This window comes from Syngnathus floridae, chromosome 14, assembly GCF_059516105.1.
Source record: "Syngnathus floridae isolate MCC-2025c chromosome 14, RoL_Sflo_1.0, whole genome shotgun sequence".
In the NCBI taxonomy this organism is placed as follows: domain Eukaryota; kingdom Metazoa; phylum Chordata; class Actinopteri; order Syngnathiformes; family Syngnathidae; genus Syngnathus; species Syngnathus floridae.
Window position 1 is genome coordinate 6,736,465 of NC_142426.1, and position 21,989 is coordinate 6,758,453.

Sequence of the window (21,989 nt, forward strand, 5' to 3'; positions counted from 1 at the left end):
GAGCAGAAATCCTGAGTGGCGTGTGTATCAAGTGAACGGAACATGCGCATGCACGAGTGCCCTGCTTCCATCCAAAACCCACGAGGTAGGCGCGCGCGCGCGCGCATGTTTGTGCACGCGTGTTGCAACCTGCGCATGCGCCGTAAAGCCAATCACGGGCGTCACACAACCGCAGCGTTTGCGGATCTGACACGTCGAGTCACACTCGCCAAGAAGTATTACTCGAGACTCGGGCCGTGCCGGAGGACATGGACATCCACAACCGAAAGGGAGACCGAGTCTAGCGACGACATGTCATCCGCCAGCATGTCTGCCACCTGCCCGTCTCCTCCCCCCCTAATCCGGTATGACTGCAGTCGTCCTCCTCCGCGGGGGACCACAATGACACCCTGGTGTGTGAGTGAGTGAGCGAGCAAGCGCACACTAGACGACGCGGTAGCGCGCAGGATGCTCATCTCGAACCCGATTAGGAAGACGCTCCGCAACTGTTGTTCCCGTCCCACGGTGCCGAGGACCGAGCGTTTCCTCCATCACCCCCCTCCTCCCCTTCTTCCTTCTCCTCCTGCTGCTGATGTATGATGGAGACCTCCAATGGTTCTGCAGGCAGCGACACCAGACCGAGCCAGCCGGAGAAGAAGAGACCCAATCGGGTGCCCTCCCCAGCCAGACCTTTTCTGAAGGACGTGCACGCCCGCGCCGCTAAGCCGCCGGTTATTGGACCCAAATCACCCAAACTCGGCAAGCAACAGGGTCCCAACCGCGGTTCCAGGCGCAATCTCGCAGCGGCGAAAGAGAAGCCCGCTGCGGGCGCCAGGAGTAGCACCAAGGCCGGGCAGCTCAAAAGGCCAGGCAGGCTCCCCGGAGCAGAACTTAAAACAGCCTGCAGTCCGACCCTCTCCAAGACCAAGAAGGAGAGGCTCGTCCCGGCGTGCTCCGGCCAAATCGGACATGGCTCCCCGGTCCGGGTACCGACTGGTCATGTCGGTCAGACCGACAGCAGTTCGGACCTGTCGGACTGCCCGTCCGAGTTGGCGCCGGTGGCCAGCAGCGACGCTGAGTCCGGTACCGGCTCCAGCGATAAGGATCAACCAGGGTCAGCGCATCCGGTGCGGACACAACCATCGGTGATGCCGTCTACTCTGCTGCCTAATCCTGTCCCCAAGGCTACGATGTGTTTGGTCCGGACCGGTCCCGAGAAGAAACCCAAAGGAACCGAGGAAGAACTGCTGAGGGAAATCGAGGATTTGAAATCTGAGAACGATTATTTGAAGGTAAGCACGCGTGACTCTCATATTTGCTGATTGAATGAATCTTAATGGACTGCAGGAGAGTTTCCCACTCAACACCCAGAGAACGCAACACTTGCGTTCTCCTAATGAGATGAAAATGATCAAACATTCATTTTGATTCTCATGGTTGGAGAGCCACGTGACAACCAATCCATAATGTGTGAGTTGGTGTGTGTATTTGAAAGTGTCCAATTCTGTTCTGACCCAAATTAACATTGTGTGCAATATATCCGTGTGTGTGTGTGTGTCTGTCTTGGTGACAACATTGCGGGTGGTTAATCAGCTTTGCTCTCCGCTCTAAAGCTGCCCCGTCCGTCCCTGAGGACTTGCGTGTCCCATGTGTGCTTGGGCTCAAGCGACCTCCTGCGGGGCCAGCTGGTTCACCCCAACACACAAACACACACACAAACACACTCACACAAAAACACCTCACAAGTTGATTTTGTCACTGAAATTGGTTTGAAAATGACACCTGTGGTGTTTTTATTCGGGACAAAACTTGTAAATTAATATTTAAAAGGGTGTTTATCTGGCGTTATAGTGCACCGTAAAACCCTCAACCCTTTAAAACAGTCGACTTTGTATTTCTCGACAAAGCTCAGTCAATCAATACGGCTCGTTCTCGTAAAAGCCTGTCACCAGAGAAAATTGTAAAAGGATTGTTCATTCGTCAATGGACAGCTGACATATGCGCAAATGTGTTTTTGAATGAACTCAAGCTAAACTGTCACTTAGAGTGAGATGAGGTTACATCACAGATGAAGATGGTGAGCATTTAGCCAATCATGAGAAGGGACATCTAGTGGAGAAGGGAAATCAATGTTTAGACTTCACATCATTTATTAATTAGAATGTCAGCCAGTTGAGAGTTTGCCCTTCCGGTCCACTCCGATCCTGTTGGGGGCAGTAACGAGCATAAGAAAAAAAATGTACTTTTACCAACTTAATTAGAATTGTAATTTTAAGCTACTGGAATCAAACTTTGAGCCTGTGCTTGCCTTTCGGAAGATTTTAAGAGATGCATCAAAATAAGATGGAGTTTGCAGAATTAAATGAAAAACTAGAAGAGAATAGAGCATACCTTTGGGGATTACATGCTTGTGATTAGAGAGGTCTGGTTGTGTCACCCACCGCTGATGATGTAACTAAGCGTCTTATCTCTGTGGGATGCACCAATATTTCATGTCTCCTTTCAGCATTCAACTGTGCTTCCGTGTGCAATTTCGAATGGCAGCTTGAGAATTGCTTAGTAGTAGAGTAGGAGGTTCACCACAATCTTTTAAGAAGCCGCCACATGCTCAAGGCCGGAAGATAGACAAAGTCATCTAGTGCAAATAGATTGGAAGAGCGCAGAGAAAAAAACTAATAACTTCTTTGAGTCAATTCAATGGAAGACAAATTGCGCTTGCAGGATGAAGCGGAGGAGTTGCGGGCGGAGATGGAGGAGCTGCGGGACACCTACATGGATGAGGAGGTTTACCAGCTACAGGAGCTGCGGCGAGAGCTGGAGCGCTCCAACAAGAACTGCCGAATTCTGCAGTACCGCCTGAGGAAGGCCGAGCAGAAGGGCTTGCGCGCCGCCCAGACGGGACACGTGGACGGGGAGCTGCTGCGTGCCCTCGAGCAGGATCTCAAGGTGTCAAACGTCTACGTGTGCTTTTAGTACTGAATTCAATTCAAATTTACATTCAGAATTGACTATTAGAAATAGCCGTGTGAAATCAAATCTATCGAGTAACGCTATCATGTGACCTCAGGTGGCCAAAGACGTGTCGGTGCGCCTGCACAACGAGTTGGAGAGCGTGGAGGATAAGCGAAGCCGAGCCGAGGACGAGAACGAGCAGTTGCGCCAGAGGATCATCGAGGTGGAGATCGCCAAGCAGGCGCTGCAAAACGAGCTGGAGCGAGCCAAAGAGGTCAGTGAAAGCAAAAACTTTTACTTTATAGACTTTAAACTCACGATAATATCGGTGGCTGATAATTATCCACCGATATTGGCATCTGTGACGTCTCCTCAAGCCAAAATTCCAATGTCAATTGCTTATCGGAAGCTGGTTGAAAAATATGGGGGAATCTCATTGACCCAGTTAGCATGTGTGTGTGTGTGTGTGTGTGTGTGTGTGTGGGAGAGAGACTCCGCCAATGAGTGAGGAGACTCCCTGCCGCAGTGGCACACATACGTACTGCATTCTCCCTTTGAACATAAATACACGCCGAGCATTCATAATTCAGTGCTACATCATCACACGAACTTCATTTTCAACTGGATTCGTTCGGTTTGTGTTCGACGATATTTTACCCCAGAATGTAGACGTAACTTCACATTAACGTCTGGGTGTCGTGTTTTTTCTCGAGATGACGCAAAGTTCTGTTGACACAAAGACACTCGGGCCGACATGAAACTGTCACGTTGTTTTACTTGTTGGGATTTACAAGACGCTTTGAAAGCTTCTCCAGTTATCTTGTAAAATCCATGTGAATGTCAGGAAATGACATCCTGTGAGTTGAAGGCTTGTTGAAATTTTTCTGTGGAGCAGTGGAATTTCATGGCGGAAAGAAAACAAAATATTGGAGGAATAGCAGTCGAGTATTTTTGTTTTAGCCGTGCCAAAGTAAAACAGTTCGGACAAAACGTAAATCATGAAATGCTTCTTTTTCCGATTGATTCTTTTGAATCCAAATGCAAATCAAGTTTTCCATATGGTTAATCTCCGTCCCCCCTGTGGCGTCTGTTGGGTGGCGATAACGTCGCCCAGTCAACACTGTCTGGCCGTGAGGCCCCTCCCCCCTTATTAGCGACTAATTGTGAGCCGTGGGACACGCACGCACAAGAGGCGGGTGGACTCAGAGGCGACCCCATTATCAGCCAGCTGGATGCACCAACCCCAACAACTTCAAGTCCCCCCCGTACAAGTAACCCTCTGTTGTCTGGCATCCATTCCTATTCTTGTATCCATTTCTTTGGACCTTTTGGACACTGGAAACAGACATTTGGGGGTGGGAAAATTTAATACAATGATTCCTCTTTGCTCCATTATGTGGTCTTTTCCCCAAGTGTCTTTCTGATTGGCTGAAATTGACTTTCAGGCTGCCTTTCGTTTTGGATTGAACCCAATGGACAGTAGTACCGTATTTTCCGGACTATAAGGCGCACCGGACTATAAGGTGCACCTTCAATGAATGGCCCATTTTAAAAATTTGTACATATATAAGGCGCACCGGACTATAAGGCGCACCATTAATGCATCATGTCAGATTTTTAATCCAAATCGAATCAATCTCCATTTTATCTTTTTTAGTTCAACTTCAGACGCAACAAGTTACTTTATAATCACAAAATAATGATCCATAGTCTTTTTGATTCATGATTCATAGTCTTCAGCGGGCCACTTATGATTGATTTCATGACATAATGCCAGTCAATCGGGCCAGTTTAAATTTAGGAATTTGGTCCATATATAAGGCGCACCGGACTATAAGGCGCACTGTCGGCTTTTGAGAAAATTCTAGGTTTTTATGTGCGCCTTATAGTCCGGAAAATATGGTATATAGATAGCAACGAATAATGCTAATGAGGTTTTATTTTGATTGGATCATTCAGTTTTTGAATTGGATAGACTTTTGTTTACAAAAACTGACTGTTGGAGAAAGCTCTCAGTCAATGAATCGTTTGTCAGTTTTTAACTCTTATTTTGGTTGTCCTTAAATGTTGTTTCACAGGCAGCTGCGTTGATGTAGTAGTCCAATTTCCCGTTGTGTTGTTTAGACAGCAAACGAGTTGAGAGTGAATTAACAGCGCCTCTTTTGGCTGAGTTATATCTTCCATTTATTAGAGCTTAGGCCTCGGCCAAGGCATCCGCAACGCCCGTTTGCATCTTTGAGTTAGCGTCGGACAATAGTGCCCAACGATTCAATGTCACTGGGTATTTGAAAGGGTTTTGTAGCCGCAGGGTTAAATATCAGCAACGACTGATGATTAGTCGCGACAACAGCCCACGGTGATGTTTGAGACGAGATCTTCTGAGACAAGATTCCAACGGGTCACAGCTTGGTTCTGGTTCCATCCTAATACTCTCACCGGCTTCTGTCTGTTAAGATGATCAAATTTTCATCATGTCAGATAAGCAACAAAATGGCAGTTGTCTGGTTTGTGTTCATTTTAGCTTGAACTGTCCCATTCAGTCTTCTTCAAACTCTAATATCACTCCAGCGGTTCTGAATATAAATTTATTTGCCAGACTATGGATAGGATATGGATGGTGGATTCAAGACATTATTAAATAATAGGACTCATTTATCTCGCTGGTCTACTCTTATCTTGATAAACTTTGTCTGCTACTTAAGTTTTTTTTTTTTTAAATCCTCCATTTGCCTCAAATTTAAAGACACTCAAAACTTTTAAGACTTTATCTTGACTTAGCCACAAAAAAAGTACTTTATTCCCCTGAATGAACTTAATGAGCATTGGCACTCAAATGTACCAGCGTGCCACAAAGGCACCGTGAGATGCCATCAAAAGCTTGGCAGTGGTGATATCTGCCGATTCAGCGCAATTTATTCGAGGACTAGTTGGACAACATCATACAACTTGTTTTATGAAAGAGACCCAATGCTGAGATAGTGGAAGGAAAACCATGATGTCATCAACTGGCCTCAATTCTGTTACTAGATGTTACAAAATATTCTGTTGCCTTGTGGTGGTTGGTTCCCATGGGAAGCTCACCACGTTATGTGTGTGCGCGAGTGTGAGCCTCGGCCAGGCAGCCGACACGCAACAGAGGCTGGAACAATGGCGCTTTGATGGGCATACACGAAAATCATCTCACTTATTCAACACACTCGCAACGTGTATTGTCAGTTTCATCGGTACACTTGTAAAGCAGCAAAATACCGCAACGGGATGTTTATCATCCTTTATAAGTTTTTGTCACGTGTAGGAAAAATTGTGTAATTTGTCTTTGTCTGATTTCATGTCAAAACAGTTTCACACCTTCACAATTTATCTGCGGCACGGCCATGTTGTTTACGAGATGCTTGCCTCGTCCTCTGGGGAGAGGGAAAGGGGGGGATGCCTGACCTTGAAGCGACCTCAGGGAATGCTGCATCTCGCCTGTCTCGCTGACAAATGTTCTCTTCTGATGTTGTTTACACAACACACACACACAGACAAAAATCTTGTGCTAAATCTCATTACAGGTTTATGGAGTCAGTCAGTTTGTTTAATATTTAAGTCATTAGTTTAGTTTGTTAGCTCAGATTATCAGTTGGTCAGGTGATTAATTATTCAGTCTTCCCGTTAGTCCAATCAGTTTGTAACTAGTGACAAAAGTAATTTGTAAATTAGCTCACAAGTCAGTCAATCATATTGTCAGTCATTTAGTTAGCTATTGTGATTATGAATAATATCTTGAATATAAAAAAAAAAAATGGCGGAAAGGTGCTGTTAAATTTTCCATCCCTATGTGAAACTACTATTTCATTTTCAGTTTGGGGAATCCTTCACAGTGGTGAATGATTTGGGCCAAGGATAATAAAGATGAAACACCCACCGCCACACCGGATGCTTGGACTCTAATTATCAGAGTCGTGTTTACATTCACTCAAGTGCGTGTGCGGTATTAATTCATCTCCTAAAATGGATTAGAGTCCGCATCTGACTCTTCTAATCGGCCTTAGAATAATTATAGCGTGATATATTCCGCTGTTGTATTTGAGACAAGCTTTATCTGCATCCAGCCACCCTCAAAAGCTCCTTTTGTGCAGCCATCACACCCTCTTTCGGGGAGTGCCCCCCCACACCCCCGTTAAATCCCATTAGCGGTGTGCGTCGACAACGCTCTTGCCGCTGCAGTGTCCTCCTTTTCCCGTCGTCTTCCACCCACATTTGGAGGCAACACTGACGAGCTAACCAGCTAACCAGATGCTACTTGTTGGCTCGTATGCAACAGACCACCTTTTGACCTGTTTTAACTTTTTCAGGGTTATGGAGGTCTAATCCTGTGTCTTCCCAGACAGAAGATTAGCTGTGTCACCATGGCGAGGAATTAGAACAGGAGCAGTGTTGGAGACGCTCAGCAAGGCGTCAGTGAACATATGGGAGTCACCCTGGTCGTGTGGCAGACAAAAATCCAATTCAAGGATCACGGGAAAAAATTATTCTCAGGCCCCACCCAGTAAATGTTTTGCTCGTGTTGCTAAGTGAGCCTTTCCTCCCGGTTGCAGAGCCAGCGATTGAGTCATTTTTTTTTTTTGCTCCACCAAGGTTGACTAACTGGGGCCCATCCCTCCTAGTATATCCAAGACATGGCTGAAGGAGAAAAAAATATTATATTTTAGAGGGTCAGAAGTGATTTTCAGAGGAACTAAACCTTATAGTAAAAACAGTAATATCTCTTCCCGATACTCTTCCAGATGTAGGTCTGAAAAAAGGGTTTGAACACAATGATGGAGGCTCAGACCATAGTCGCAGTCTAATCTTCAGTCTGCGTTAAATACGTTAAAGACTTCTATCCATCATCAGACGTTGACCTTACGACGGAAATGTTTAACGTTACGCAAGCTCCCCAACGAGGATTAATGTTCTGCAGCCTCCATCTTTTACGGGATTATTATTGATAAAATCTCAAACGGATCTCACCGTTCCTGAGCCGTCATCTATTGCTCTCATCTCCTCCAGACAATACCGGAATAAGAGTCAGATACAGTGGTTTGTTATGAAATGATTTTTATGGGTGTTTTGCAGACTGCGTCGAGGAGACGGGGGAGCTCATTTAAGGACAAAAAATCCACCAGCCAGGTAAATGCAAAACAATTACTTTTTTTTTTCATTCTTTATTTCACTTAATTTGGCCAAATTTTATTTCTTTGGATGAAAATAAAAGCTTTAACTATGTATTAAAATATTATTGTATCTAACAATTTTGTGGCATCGTTGTGTGAAAGAGCTATTCATTTATAAATATGTCATGTCGCCACTAGGAGGACAGCGCAGACCTCAGGTGCCAGCTCCAATTCGCCAAGGAGGAGTCAGGTCTGATGCGTAAAAAGATGGCCAAGCTGGGCCGGGAGAAAGACGAACTGGAGCAGGAGCTACAGAAGTACAAGTCGGTCTACGGAGACGTGGACAGCCCCCTTCCCCTGGCCGAGTGCTTCGGCAGCAGCGGCGGCGGCCCTCATTCCACTCGTGAAGCAGAGCTGCGACTGCGTCTCAAGCTGGTGGAGGAGGAAGCCAACATTCTGGGAAGGAAGATCGTTGAGTTGGAGGTGGAGAACCGCAGCCTGCGGGCCGAAAACGACGACATCCGTTGCCAGTACGAACGAGACTGCTTCGGCAGGGAGCCCTTCTCCAGCATGCCCTCATCACCCTACGGCGGCGGCGATGTGCTCGAGTCGGCCGGCGAGCTTCGCCGTCACCTCCAGTTTGTGGAGGAGGAAGCGGAACTGCTGCGTCGCTCCATCTCGGAGATCGAGGACCACAACAGGCAGCTTACTTCAGAGCTCAACCGCTTCAAGTTCAGCACCGAGGACGGGGCGACGGAAGGACTTTTTAAACCTGCTAATGGCTCCGGCGGAGGGTTGATGATGGAGGAGCTGAAATCAGCTAGGATGCAGATTAATGACCTGAGCGGAAAAGTGATGAAGCTTCAGTACGAGAACAGAGTTCTTCTGTCCAACGTCCAGCGTTGTGACCTGGCGGCGCATCTGGGCCTGAGAACTGGAAGTCCGCGAGACAGCGACGCAGACAGCGACGCCGGCCGGCGGGAAGCAGCCGAGGACGAGGAGGCAGGGCGACTCCTTCTACTCCAACCCAAGAGGGAAGGCCCAATCGGTGGGGAGAGCGACTCTGAAGACCTCTTTGAGAAAACCACCACCACCACCTCAGGGTTCGCAAGCATCCGACCGTCAGACGGCATGGAACTTAACGCCGCAGAACTCGCCAACCGCCGCAGGGAGGAACGAGAATCCTTTGCCAACGTGAAAAGAGAGGCAGATAGACTCGGAAAGTCGGTGGACCGTCTGATCACTGACACGGACAGTCTGATCCTGGAGGGCGGGCTTCTGGTGACGACGGCTGAGGGTTCTCAGGGAGGAGGCGACCCCCAAGTCCTGGACACCGTCAATACCCGCATGAAGGCTTTCCGCACCGAGTTGCACATCTTCGTGGAGAAACTGGAACACGTCGGTGATGGACTGAGGGAGAGGACGGATGACCTGTCCCCGATGCCAAACCTCACCGAGTCCAGTAGCTTCTTATCCACGGTCACCTCCATGTCCCGGGATTCTCCCATTGGCAATTTTGGGAGAGACCTGATGACAGACTTGCAGGTAATTTCGCTTTGCAACTTTCTACGTATTGACCAATTCCGTCTTAGATAATACACTGGTTTACCCCCGCCAAATTTTGGGATCTCCTCACACACAGCAGCTTTTCTCAAAATGGCTTTTATTTTGACTTGTCAACTTAATGAGGGATCCTGGTGGCCTGAACCCCGACCAACCTCTGCCCTCACGTTGGATGGAAATGGACAACTAATGAGTGCATAGAGGCCATTTTTGATCCCTAAGCTAGCTGAGGGTACAAGAGCCCGTTCAATTAACTTTAGAAGAATCATGTTTAGATGCCTGTCGAGAGCCACCCAGCTCTACCGCACTGGCACCATTCCCCTTGCCGCCATCATGTCCTGCCGCCACCACCACATTGCCATCTGCATCTTCACGCACACGCTCCCCATAGAGCACCGCCTCGCTTGCCGCCTGCCCACACGCACTGCCTGCCCACTTGGCCGCAATCCGAGCATTTTTTTTTTTTAACTTGACTGCATGGTGGATGGCTTCTGAACCTGCCTCTTATCTCTGTGGCTCTTAATGGGCGTCACTGTTTTTGTGTTTGTACGTTGTCACCAAGGAGACAAACATCCCGTTGTGTGTCAGCAAACAAAAAAAGGCTCGAAAGCAGGGTTGCATGATGAAGGGAGCTCGCCGGCTTTTTTGGAATGCTCTCCAAGCGCCCGGGCCGAGAAGGGAAGGTGTTTTGGTCCCCTCCCTCTCCTCGTCCTCCTCTTCCTGCTGTGCTCCCGGTGGAGCTGGGTGGATTCTGCAGCTCTCACAAGTTTAAAGCAATCAGACCCTTTCAATTTCCAGACACTTCCATTCTTAGTCGTCACGGACGTTGCTGCTCACTATCTTCTTGCCTTGAACAATACACAAGCATGTTGAGCGGCTATTTTGTTTCTCCTAGCCACCTTTTTTGGCGGATTCGCTTGTCGTACTGCACTTCTTTTTTTTTTTTTCTCCATGGTTACTTCTCAAGCCAGCTGCTTTAGTTTGGACTCACACGTCCGTCATTGCATGCGCTTCATAATGAGTCTTTTGCATTCTTTCCACCTTGAATTGCCCCCTCCTTCTCACCCCCCCCTCCCTCCCCCCCTCCTTCAGATGTTCCAGCCCGCCATTGTGTTCATCCTCATCCTTGTCCTCTTCTCATCTCTGTCATACGCCGTCATCTTTAAGTTGGTCTTCCTATTTGCGCTCTTTTTTCTACTCTAGTCTGTTTGTTGTCTTTTTAGTCTCCCCCTTCCCACGTTTTGCTCTTATTCATCAGCCATTCACAGTTTTGTCTTTCTGTGTCCTGCTCGAGGTCTTTCCTCCTCACCCGCTTTGTTGTCCTCTTGTCTTTTTGTCCACATCACCACAATCTCCTCCACCCCCCCCCTCTTCCATGCCCTCCTGTACACTTCCCGACCCCCCCCAACCCACCCTTCCTCACTCACAGTCCGATCAGAGGGATGAGCTGGAGTGGCGCATAGGACAGGAGCGAGGCGTGGAGCCCCACAACCAGAGCAGGGGAGGTGCTGCGGGACTCGCTAGGTACCACAGACCACTGGTTTTAAGAACAGAGGTCAGTCACGGCCAAAAATATTCATATATTGTATACCTCCCCACTGCCACCACTCACTTGCTTAAAATGTAAAAAAAAAAATATTTTTATTCCTCAACTTTTTAAAATAGGTCAATTTAACTGGCAACAGGAGAATTGAAGGCTTTAGTCAAAAATGTTGGGCTTAATCACGTGACTAATGTCTCACTTTTGTTGCCTGCAGCTGCGGGAGGTTCCTGCCCTCGACGTACAGCTTCGTCCGGATCACGAACGACGGATTAGAGTCGTGACAGATGAACGGGATACTGCGGTCATCTCGATGCCTCAAGTATGAGCATTTGCAGCATAAAATAAATAAATCAAATTAAATGTAGGAAAACTAATTTTGAAGCTTGGTAAGCAAAAAAAATAATTTTGAAGCTTGGTAAGCAAAAAAAAAATCATAAATGAAAGGCATAGCGGAAGCTGAGGCACTTTTACTGTTTTTTAACAAAAATGTATTTATAAAAAAGAAAAATCCCTTCTAAATAGACGCAATAAATAAATAATTACCCCTGATTCTCCGACCTCTTTGTTTTGGTAGGAGGATGATCGTTCACGCTCGGAACCCCAGCGAGCGCGTCTGGAGCTGCCGGGCCTCCTCCAGGGTCCGGAAGCTTCCTGGGCTCAGGAGCGAGCCACCCTGCTGCAAGAAATTCGCCTCTTCCGACGCAACACGGCCATTTTCTACATGAAGCTCAAATCCACCTTGGTACGTTGGAGGCTCGGAAGCAGGGACGCTGCTTTGCCCGAGGACGGTGCACGGCCTGAGGTGAGCCGCTTGGAAAATTATTTGGCTACAAAATGAAAAATGCTCTCCGTTGCAAATATTTTATGCTATTTATTCATCCCCCCGCACAGGTGGAGAAGTCGGAGGGCGTCTCTGAGATTAGTGGAATGACGCAGCAGATGGAGGCTGATGGGGCGCCTGATGGACACCTGCAGTACCAGCAACAGGTAATTCCATAGAGCTGGAGCTTTTTGAAAAATTCTTGACATCCAACATGTTTGCAGTTTGGGGAGAACAGACGGATGCTACAGGCGCTACGCAGCCTGCTTGAGCACTTTCGGGAAGAACTGCGTGAGGAGGAGGTGCGGCGCTGCCAACTGCAGCAGGCTTACGCCAACGACAAAGCCACCTGGGAGGTGAAACGGGCCGAGATGAAGTGCCAGCTCGCTAAGGTACAGATGGACGCTCGGCTGCGCTCCTGAGGGTCCCCATGCGACAAAGTGTGTCGTGCAGGTGGAGGAGGAGGCGCGAGGAAGAATGCGAGGCCAGGCTCAGGGGGGTGAAGGGGAAATGGCGCCCCTGGACTCTGAGTGGGCCGTGAAGCAAGAGCGCGAGGAGCACCGACGTCTGTTGGCTGAGAGCCACAACACCTCACTGGACCTCCGCTGGCGGCTGCAGCACGGCGAGAAGCGATGGAGCCGTGAGAGGGCCGAGCTGCTGGAGCACTTTGAGCGTCAGAGGCAGGAGTGGGATGGCAGTACCCGCGATCTCCACCACAAAATGGAGAAGGTTAGGAGTCATTTTAGGACTGTCTTACATACGACGTCCTTTATTTTTTTTATTGAAATAAAAAATGTGTCAGCTCCAGAGAGAGCTGAACTGCCGGCGAGGTGAGGGCGCAGAGGACAACGGCGCATGCATCGGTGGCCGCTCCCCACGTTCCCCACGTTCCCCACGTTCTCCCCAGTCCCCGCGTTCATCTACATCCATCCTGATGCCACCAGCTCGTTCCCTCTCCGACTCGGACGCCGTGTTGTTGGAACAAGGAGGGGCTGCCGCCGGTAGGCTTCGAAAGCCCACGGAAAGCCCCTTCCTGGATGAAAGCCCCTTTCTGGATGCTCTTACTTTGGATCCCCTCACCAGCCTGGAGGTCCCCCCGCCTTGCAGGCTGGAGAGCGACAAGAGGTTCCCCTGCATGAAGGAGGTAAAAGGTTGTCCTCAATTTCTGCTCAGTTACCACAAGGGTGCCATTATATAGTGAGAATAGTCTAGAAAATGAAACCATGGATATTTATGGTATTTTTTGTCTTTTAGGCCCTCAATGTGATATCCGAGAGAGAAGGAGCTTCCGAGTTATACCCTGATGAGAAAATGAGTGGTGGTAGTTTGCTTCGGTGAGTTTGCGGCTGCAGATGCTGATTCATCACCCCATTGTAAATGATTCGAATGGTTTCGGATTACTGTTGTACGCATTCCGTCCAGAGCCAAGTCGGTATGTTCCATGAGCGACTTCCAGCGGTTGATGGACAGCTCGCCGTTTCTCCCCGATAAGACGCGGCACGGCGAGCAAGGCCACGACGACGTCACCCCGCCTCTTTCGCCAGATGACCTCAAGTACATCGAGGAGTTCAACAATAAGGGCTGGGACTTCTCGTCATCGACGTGGGCCGGCAAAACCTCAGAGACGCGGGGGCTGGAACCGTTCACGGAGCCCTTCCAACCGCCCTCTTGGTTCCTCACCACCAGCGCCAGCCTGACCACCACCACCACCAGCAGCAGCACACTTAACAGTAGGGTAGGTATGGGAGAAGGGGTCCACATCCTCCATAGCCCCACAAGAGCTGGGCCAGAGCCAGAGTCTGACGTCCATTACGCAAAGGGGAACAAGGCCAGAGGTGACGGGGAGACGGCCAGCGGGTCAGATGAGGTGTTAGCTGGTGGAAGGTGGCCGTGTGGCCTTCTGGAAGCCGGGGGATTAAGGACTTCCCCGAATCAGTCACCCATTTGCTCCACGGTGGGCTACGCCTCCTCCCTGGAGCTCCAGCTGGCTCGGAACATGAGCGATGACATGAAGGAGGTGGCCATTTCGGTGAGGAACGCCATCCGCACCGGCCCACCTGGGCCAGTGCTACGTGATATAGCGTGTCAAACCAACGGCTTCACCACGCGAGGGACTCAGACCACGCAGACCATCAGCGTGGGTCTGCAGACAGACCTGCTGAGGAACCTGACCAGCAGCCCCCACCGCTGCCTCACCCCAAAAGGGGGCAGCACCCCCATTTCATCCCCCTCGCGCAATACCAGGAAGGTCCAGTACTCGCCGGTCATCCAGAGTAAATTTGAGCGGCCCTGCTGCTCGCCCAAATATGGGTCGCCTAAACTTCAGCGCAGGACCTCGTCATCCAACAAGGCGGAGATACCCAACGCCGGCCGAGCCGCCACCCCTACGACCCCCCAGAAGGGCAACAGCGAGTCGGCGTGGGCACGCTCAACCACCACGCGGGATAGCCCGGTCCACACCACCATCAACGACGGTCTCTCCAGCCTCTTCAACATCATCGACCACACCCCTGTCGTCTATGACGCCGTGCCCAAGTTCAACAAGTCCCCCAGCCGCTCGCGCCCCACAATGGCCACGGAGCCCGGCCCGGAGCCCAGGAGCTCCAGGGGCCGCTCCCCCAGCCCCGTGCAGCTGATAGTGGAAACGCAGGGGGAGCACAACGCTGAAGTGGTCAGCATTCGGCAGGACCTGTCGGCGCCCCCGGGGTACACGCTTGCCGAGAACGCCGCCCGCATCCTCAACAAAAAACTGCAGGATGAGAGGAGAGCGCAGGCAGGAGGAGGAAGCAAGATGGCCGAAGCAGAGAAAGCACAGCCTGGATGCATGGAGGTAAATACTCCAAATCCCTGTTTAGATTATGTTTCTATACATATGTAATGTTGTTTATGTCAAGAGCTTTGCTGGAATTTCATTCACGCTACGAATGGAATTCTGAAACGTCTCCTGACAAAATGAATGTGGCAGCGCAGCCAAGATATGAAAAGGATCACGCTTACAAATGAGCGGAACGATTTATCGTAATTCGGGATTAACCGAAGATTATTTTGATAAAATTGCAAATAATCCGTTTAACAAGATTCAATCTGCAAAGGGGGGGTAAAAAAAAGATGTTGGGTAATAATCACAGACACTGTATCTGGTGGCACAATCCTAAAAAATAACAAGTTGTATCCTTGCACCTGTTGCTCACAAAAATCTGCTTCCAGTTTGTGTGAATCAAAAATGTCTTTTGCATGATGGTTCCAACTGTGGCTCTTGATTGACCATATTAATGATCATGCTCTTTTTTTAACACCACTCTTTTACAGTGGCACGATTCACCCTTACCCAATATGGCGGTCAGCACTTTGTGTTGTTTATATTTCTAGGTCACCTTCAAGTCTTCCATTTCAAATGAACCTTTCCTGCTTTAATAACCCCCCTCCCCTCCCCTCTTTGCTCCAGAAGCACACTGTCATATTAACAACTCCATGGGGGCTGTAAGTCTCCACGATGTAAGTTCCTCCTTCTGCGAGCTTCATGGAACATCACCCCGTCAGTCATTCCAACGCATGCTTCACAGGGCCATGGGCAGGATTTTTATTTTTTACACGATTCTCACACACTCCTTAATGACATCTGCAAGTGGCCTATTGATGCAGTTTTGCCTGTGGAACTCTATAGCGCCCTCTAGAGCTCAGAACGACACAGCCACCTATGAGCTATTCATGTGTGCAATCTAATATAAAGGGAAAAGGCAAGCATGCTACTTTAAGGATTCATGTAAATATCACATGTTTCATGACAGGTTGTGACATACTCCACTTTATTTATTTTACATATTTACCCTCACTTTTCCAGTTGCAGACTATGGGCAGTAAGCGACATCTTTGTCATTATTTACGTCAACACTTGAAGTGGAAAAATTCATCTTAAGACACATTGCTGGCCTTTAGTTAGAAAGGGGAATTTTTATTTGTTGACAAAGATGTGCTTAAAAATATGCAATTGGAGTAGAAGGCCCTGATGGTGTCTTAAGGTGGATTGGTTTCCCGTTGTGGGTCATATTTACAGTTTTGTAGCATGATTTGTGTTGTGCGAGCGATAGGAGACCCACCACCACCACCATTTTGTATTGATCAAAGCGATCATCACAAAAAGTGAGAGTTTTAGAATCACGGTCATCATAGGTTGACTGTCTCTGTCATCCACAGGACCTGCCTCGATCTCCCGTGGCGCCGCCCTTGGACTCCTGCTTCCTACGGCCGGCCCGCCCAGCCAATCGCCGACCCCCTTCACGCTGGGCCAACCTCTCGCCGCCGCACTCTTCGGCGTCCGGTAGGAGGTTCACCTTCCCGCCGCCGGGACGGCGCGTGAGCGTTCCGGAAGGCGACCAGGCATGACACTCGTCTTTCTACCTCTGACGTCTCCCCTTCATTCATTTGCTCTTAAAAATAAGACTGAGATGCTCATTGGTCACCTGAGAAACACCAGCTGACCCCTCAAGGGGAAAAAAAATAAACAAGACAACTTCTTGAAATGTACTGTAGTCCTCTCCTACAAAGTATTACAAATAATCATCAATACATTTTCATAAAAGGTGCCTCTTCACACTCGAGTTCGTCTTTAGTCCACATACGTGTCGATCTTTTTTCTTAACTTGAATGTTACGTCTTTGTACCATTTAAATCATACAAAGGACTATTATGGCCACACGGCAAATCAATAAATATAAGATTAAATTCAGAATGTTATGAATGTCAGTCCAAGGAAATCTAACTTAATCTTGTCAAAATGGAGTCTTTAAGTCTAATACACAAAAAAAAGTTTTAAAACATTTAAGATGTGCATTTTTCTTGGAAACCTTTTCACAAGTATGACTTGTTTACTCCAAATTTCTCCAAACTTTTCATCCAATATTATTGTGTAGCAATAATACTCCTTGATAACAACAGCCCCAACTAAATGTCCATCCAAGGTGCCTGTTCACTTAAATGTCTCACTGGCCCATGTGTCGGCATGCACTTTTGCATTTCTCGGTTGAATGTTAAGACTGCGTCAATTCCAAAATTGTGAACAAAACTTACGCTTCTGTGGTGCGAAGCGGAGACAAATGATGATGTCACCCCTTCCCCTGACCCGAAAGGTTGTTCTTAGTGTATTTCCTTTTTTCAAATGAAAACACGGGTGAAGAGAATGACGAATTATGCATCTGCGTGAGGCAGTTATCCGTCCAATATTTGCATGACACTAGCACTTTAGTGCACGTACAAGACGAGCGCTCGTCATTGTTATAATCAACTGTTTCTTGTTTTGTTTGTTGGATGTTTTTCTATAGTGGACCACCTGTCAGCGTGTCGGTACACCTATGTTTGAACTGAATGGGGGGAAAAAAAGAATGTTTTAAATGAGAATTTATGTGAAAACAATCTATAGTCTATGTACATAGTCTAATTATGTCATTAAACATGAATGTGGATTTACAAGATGACCGCTTCTGATTGTCTTTCATTCATCAAGTGTGCGTGCTGGCTCTCAATTTAGGATTATCCACATGATTTATTCAATGTGGGCAGTTGCATGCTGGGAGCCACCATTGGCGCGGAGAGGCACAGAGAGGAGCCCACCGATTTTGTTAAATAATTCACCAGAGCGTGCTGTCCCGACCCCACACTGACGCACTCGAAATGCGCCATATATGTGCAGGCCATTTAGATGCCATAGCTGCCAAAAATGGGCAAGTGAGTTTCGTATTGTTTTATAATCTTGCTGCAATTTGACCAAATAGAATTTCCTATTCCTGATTGGGTGACGGATTGGCATTGCGCAAGGGGTCATAAAGGTCTTGTTGACCATAAAAAGAGCAAATTATGCGCTGCAGCAACTGATTAATACTATTACTACTGCTAATAATAATAATGATACGAAATGAACAACAGTCAATTTCAATTTTACTCCGCTAAGTGGCAGCACCGCCCAAGCACAAAGCCGGAAATGCATTTCTCAAATCGCTTCCGCTTTTTTTTTGTAGTCCCAAAATTGTTGACCTCTCAGCGTTGTAGTACAATCTGTCACTGCTCTGCCGCGGGGGCCGCCGGATTGCGTGTCTCCCCTTGCCCTGTGCAGTACTCCACCGCGGCTAGCACAGCGAGCACCAGGGCGTAGCTCCACGCCATCGGGGATTGTTTCGACTTGTCTCTGGCTGAGTCGCTCCAAGTTAGCAAACAAGTTGCAATAGCTAGCATCGAGCTCGTAGTCGGCGGGGGTTAAGCGAGCTTCCTTTCTGTTAGCCGGATAACTAACTAGCTTTGCGAAAAGGAGGTGTCGCCGAGAAATTCAACAAGTAGCACACCGAACAAAAGTGAACAGTAAGTAAATAATAACAGAACAAAACTCTTGTACGTGAAGTTTCAGGTTGAGAGGTTGTGTTGCTCGAAAAGAAAACCAGCTGACTTAATGCTGCTCAACCAGTGGCACTTGTTATCTGCTGTCAGTTGCCTTTAGTCCCAAGTTGCTGATTTTCGTCTTGAGGAATCTTAAAAATGTTCTGCTGTTGTTGGACAAAAAAAAAAAAACCTGTCCTTTGCCGCCCATAAATTCACACACATTTGTGAGTTTCAGGTGGGTAGAAACGAAAGTTTCAAAATATTCTGAAATTGCAAATATTCTAATAACATGAATGAAGTAGACGAAAATATTTCCAGAGTCAAAGCAAATGATTGGAAATGTCTTATTTCGACAAACATAAAGATAACCAAGTCTACTTTCATGGGGGTGACAACATTGGGTGGTGCCCAAACTATGGGCTGGGGGACTGTTTGTGGCCCACCATTCATTTTTCAGTGGCCCGCCCGCACAGCAGCATATGCAAATAAATGGTTGTTTGGGGTAATTTCCTTGTCAATTATATCAACAATGAAAGTGTTGCTCACTAAGCATGCAGTTAAACAGGATTTGTCACGCCCATTCTTTTATAGCAGCATGTACAGTATGATGAAATGTGCAAAGTGAGTGTTTTTTTGTGTGCAGGCTTTTGTGTAATGCATACAGCTGCAAGGTTCAAGCCAAAAGAAGCCAAAGGAATCCCACTTTCTGGCTGTTTAAAAATAACAAAGTCCCATTTTGATGGCCTCAAGCGTTACGTGACGGGAATTTGGGCTCTGTCATTGGGGAAGGTGTAGCAGATGCTAATGGAGTTTCCTAAATGGAGCAGTGTAACTGTTAGGAAAGTCAAAATGTCAGCTGAAGTCAATAAGGGTCTGATACGGCCGCACGCTGCTGACTTTGTGCTGCGTCAATTTGACATGTGACATAAGCAGCTCGCTCGTCTCGTTGCAGCTGTCGCGGTCGTTTGTCTTCACCTCTCACTCAGATGGAAAGTCCCAGCGTGCCGCTTCAGTCCAGGAAGAGGAAACGAGATGCCTCCAATGTGGACAAGGAGGTGGGAGAAAAGATTGGCAAAATCCCCCGATGCACCGTGGTGAGTCGGCACCGCGATTGCGCAATTCAAAGAGCAAGAAAGCACGAGGCTCGTTTGAGTGTTGCTCGAGCTCCCGTGCTGATTGCGCGGCTCCCTTCAGGGCTTGAAGCACCCGGCGCCTTTCGCCGACGAGCTGGAGCCGGCCAACGCGCAGCCCTACGAGAGGGTCAGCATGGACGAGGCCAAACGGGGAACGCGGCGTGAGTCCAAGCGTCATCGAGCCGACGTCGTTTCACCGGATGAATCATTGATGGCGTTTTGTGTCTATGCAGCGGAAAGGCCGGTGAGGGTTTACGCTGATGGAATCTTTGACGTTTTCCACTCGGGACATGCCAGGGCTCTAATGCAGGCCAAGTGCCTCTTCCCAAACACGCACCTCATAGTTGGAGGCAAGTGTGTTTTCCATATCATGTTTGTCACGTGCTGCGCCAGCGTCATTTCACCATCGATTGTTTGTGTTTCAAGTGTGCAGCGACGACCTGACGCACAAGTTCAAGGGCTTCACGGTCATGAATGAAGACGAGCGCTACGATGCCATCCGACATTGCCGCTACGTGGACGAAGTGGTGCGCAATGCCCCCTGGACGTTAACGCACGAATTCCTCGCCAAACACCGTGTGAGTGGACGAGAGAGAGAGAGGGCTTCCCAGCGTGTCAGCTCGCTGCTTTCCGTTTGATTTGATTTAATTTTTTACGACTGAAACCCTACTGTGTCACTTTTTTGGGTGGCACCAGATTGATTTTGTGGCCCACGACGACATCCCGTACTCCTCGGCCGGCAGTGACGACGTATACAAGCACATTAAGGAAGCAGGTAAACAAGAACATGCAAACAGCACACAGGAAGGTCACAAAAACCTGCCATTTAAACTGGGGGGGTGTAGACTTTTTATACCCACTGTTGTATTGGGATTGATAGGAGAACATGAATTAAACCTCCGCCATCTAGTGGAAGTGCATATAATTGCACTTGACTGGCACAGACACAGCAAGAACCGATTAGAATTGGCAAAAGGGTTTTGGAGTTCAAAGATGCTTTTCTCCTCGCAGGCATGTTTGCGCCAACCCAACGGACGCAAGGTATCTCCACTTCCGACATCATCACGCGCATCGTCCGCGACTACGATGTGTACGTCAGGCGCAACCTGCAGAGGGGCTACACGGCCAAGGAACTCAACGTCAGCTTCATCAACGTAAGAAGCGCCCGCCGCCGTGTTCAAATCTTGTCAGGAGGGACCGCGTAACCGTGTTGCCATTCTCCAGGAGAAGAAGTACCACCTGCAGGAGCGGGTGGACAAGGTGAAGAGGAAGGTACGAGACGTGGACGAGAAGCGCAAAGAGTTTGTCCAGAAAGTGGAGGAGAAGGGCATCGACCTCATCCAGAAGTGGGAGGAGAAGTCTCGCGAGTTCATTGGAAACTTCCTGCAGATGTTTGGGCCTGAGGGAGCTCTGGTGAGCATGATGATACATTTGTGCATCAGCACGAGTCTGAAGCTGCTGCCAACTCGATATTCTCATTCACTTACAGAAGCATATGCTGAAGGAGGGCAAAGGTCGCATGCTGCAGGCCATCAGCCCCCGCCAAAGCCCCAGCAGCAGCCCCACCCGTGAAGAGCGCTCTCCCTCGCCCACCTTCCGCCTGCCCTTCTTCAACAAGCCCTCACCGTCTCCTCACCACAGCGGGGCGCGGGGCTACCTCATCAGCGAGGATGACGACAACGAAGACGACGACGACAACTAGAGCCGCCGCAACAGGCAAATTTTCCGTTTATTTGTTTTTCATAGTTCCATTTCCCTCCAGGCCCATTTTTGTTGTCCGATTGAGCACTTGCCACCTGTTTATATACTTATATTTGATTATTTTTGTGCACTACTTCATCATGCATTGTTTGTAAGTTGGCCTCATGAGTAGGGCTGCAAAGAGGGTCCCCAGCTGTATTTTTAGGAGCCGACTTTCACTTTAGTATTCTCACTAACGTCTCTGGAAAAAAACCCAACTTACGTATGTATGAGAAACATCCACTTAACTGACTCACTCTTTGGGTTATTTACGTCCATTCACGGTTTAATTTTAATCGCGATAATTGACTGCTTGTTTGGGATCTCGTTGGCTGTCGGAATAATGGCATCGTTAATGTCGGGATGTATTTTTGAATATGTTCTGTCATCTCAACTACAGTAGCCGGTTGTGTCAGCCGCCACTACGATGCTATTGAACATGTTTTTAAGTGTATGTTTTAATCTGTTCATTTTACTCTTTGGGCTCATTAGGGCACTCCATGTAAGAGATGGAAAGAGTCAAATGGGCTAAAAGTATTAAACGTGTTGGCCACATCATGTTTGACTCTTTTAGTCTAAATCTCTTGTCGTGCCCAACTTCCAGTCTCGGTATTAATCAGCATGCGCACTGCCATTTGAAAGTTTAAAAAAAAAAAATGACCATGTATAGTAAGGCTTTTCTTTAGTAAAAAAAAAAAAAAAAAAAATTACATTAATTTTCAAAACAATTAGTCACCCACTCACACATGCTAATT

The 21,989-nt window shown here is 48.1% G+C and overlaps 2 protein-coding genes across 4 annotated transcripts; both read left to right on the top strand.

Annotated features, from left to right (window-relative positions):
• The first annotated feature begins 152 nt into the window (after positions 1-152).
• On the top strand, positions 153-17,463 carry mtcl1 (microtubule crosslinking factor 1). 3 transcript variants are annotated; one of them, XM_088395867.1, is made up of 16 exons: positions 153-1,271; positions 2,701-2,925; positions 3,047-3,205; positions 8,032-8,085; positions 8,268-9,614; positions 11,062-11,187; positions 11,390-11,494; positions 11,750-11,977; positions 12,067-12,162; positions 12,220-12,387; positions 12,449-12,724; positions 12,798-13,139; positions 13,250-13,329; positions 13,418-14,825; positions 15,441-15,490; positions 16,190-16,339. In XM_088395867.1, exons 1-15 carry the CDS (start codon positions 576-578, stop codon positions 15,477-15,479), a joined length of 5,349 nt encoding a protein of 1,782 aa, XP_088251993.1. In that variant the 5' UTR covers positions 153-575; the 3' UTR covers positions 15,480-15,490; positions 16,190-16,339. The 3 variants fall into 3 exon arrangements, with proteins under 3 accessions (XP_088251993.1, XP_088251991.1, XP_088251992.1); XM_088395865.1 differs by lacking the exon at positions 15,441-15,490 and having other exon boundaries at positions 16,190-17,463; XM_088395866.1 differs by lacking the exons at positions 11,062-11,187; positions 15,441-15,490 and having other exon boundaries at positions 16,190-17,463.
• A 539-nt stretch (positions 17,464-18,002) lies between these two features.
• Positions 18,003-21,792, top strand: pcyt1aa (phosphate cytidylyltransferase 1A, choline a). The gene is made up of 9 exons (XM_088395870.1): positions 18,003-18,343; positions 19,314-19,455; positions 19,556-19,655; positions 19,728-19,844; positions 19,921-20,072; positions 20,191-20,269; positions 20,506-20,648; positions 20,719-20,907; positions 20,984-21,792. The coding sequence occupies exons 2-9, from the start codon at positions 19,348-19,350 to the stop codon at positions 21,194-21,196; spliced, it is 1,101 nt and encodes a 366-aa protein (XP_088251996.1). The 5' UTR covers positions 18,003-18,343; positions 19,314-19,347; the 3' UTR covers positions 21,197-21,792.
• Positions 21,793-21,989: the final 197 nt, after the last annotated feature.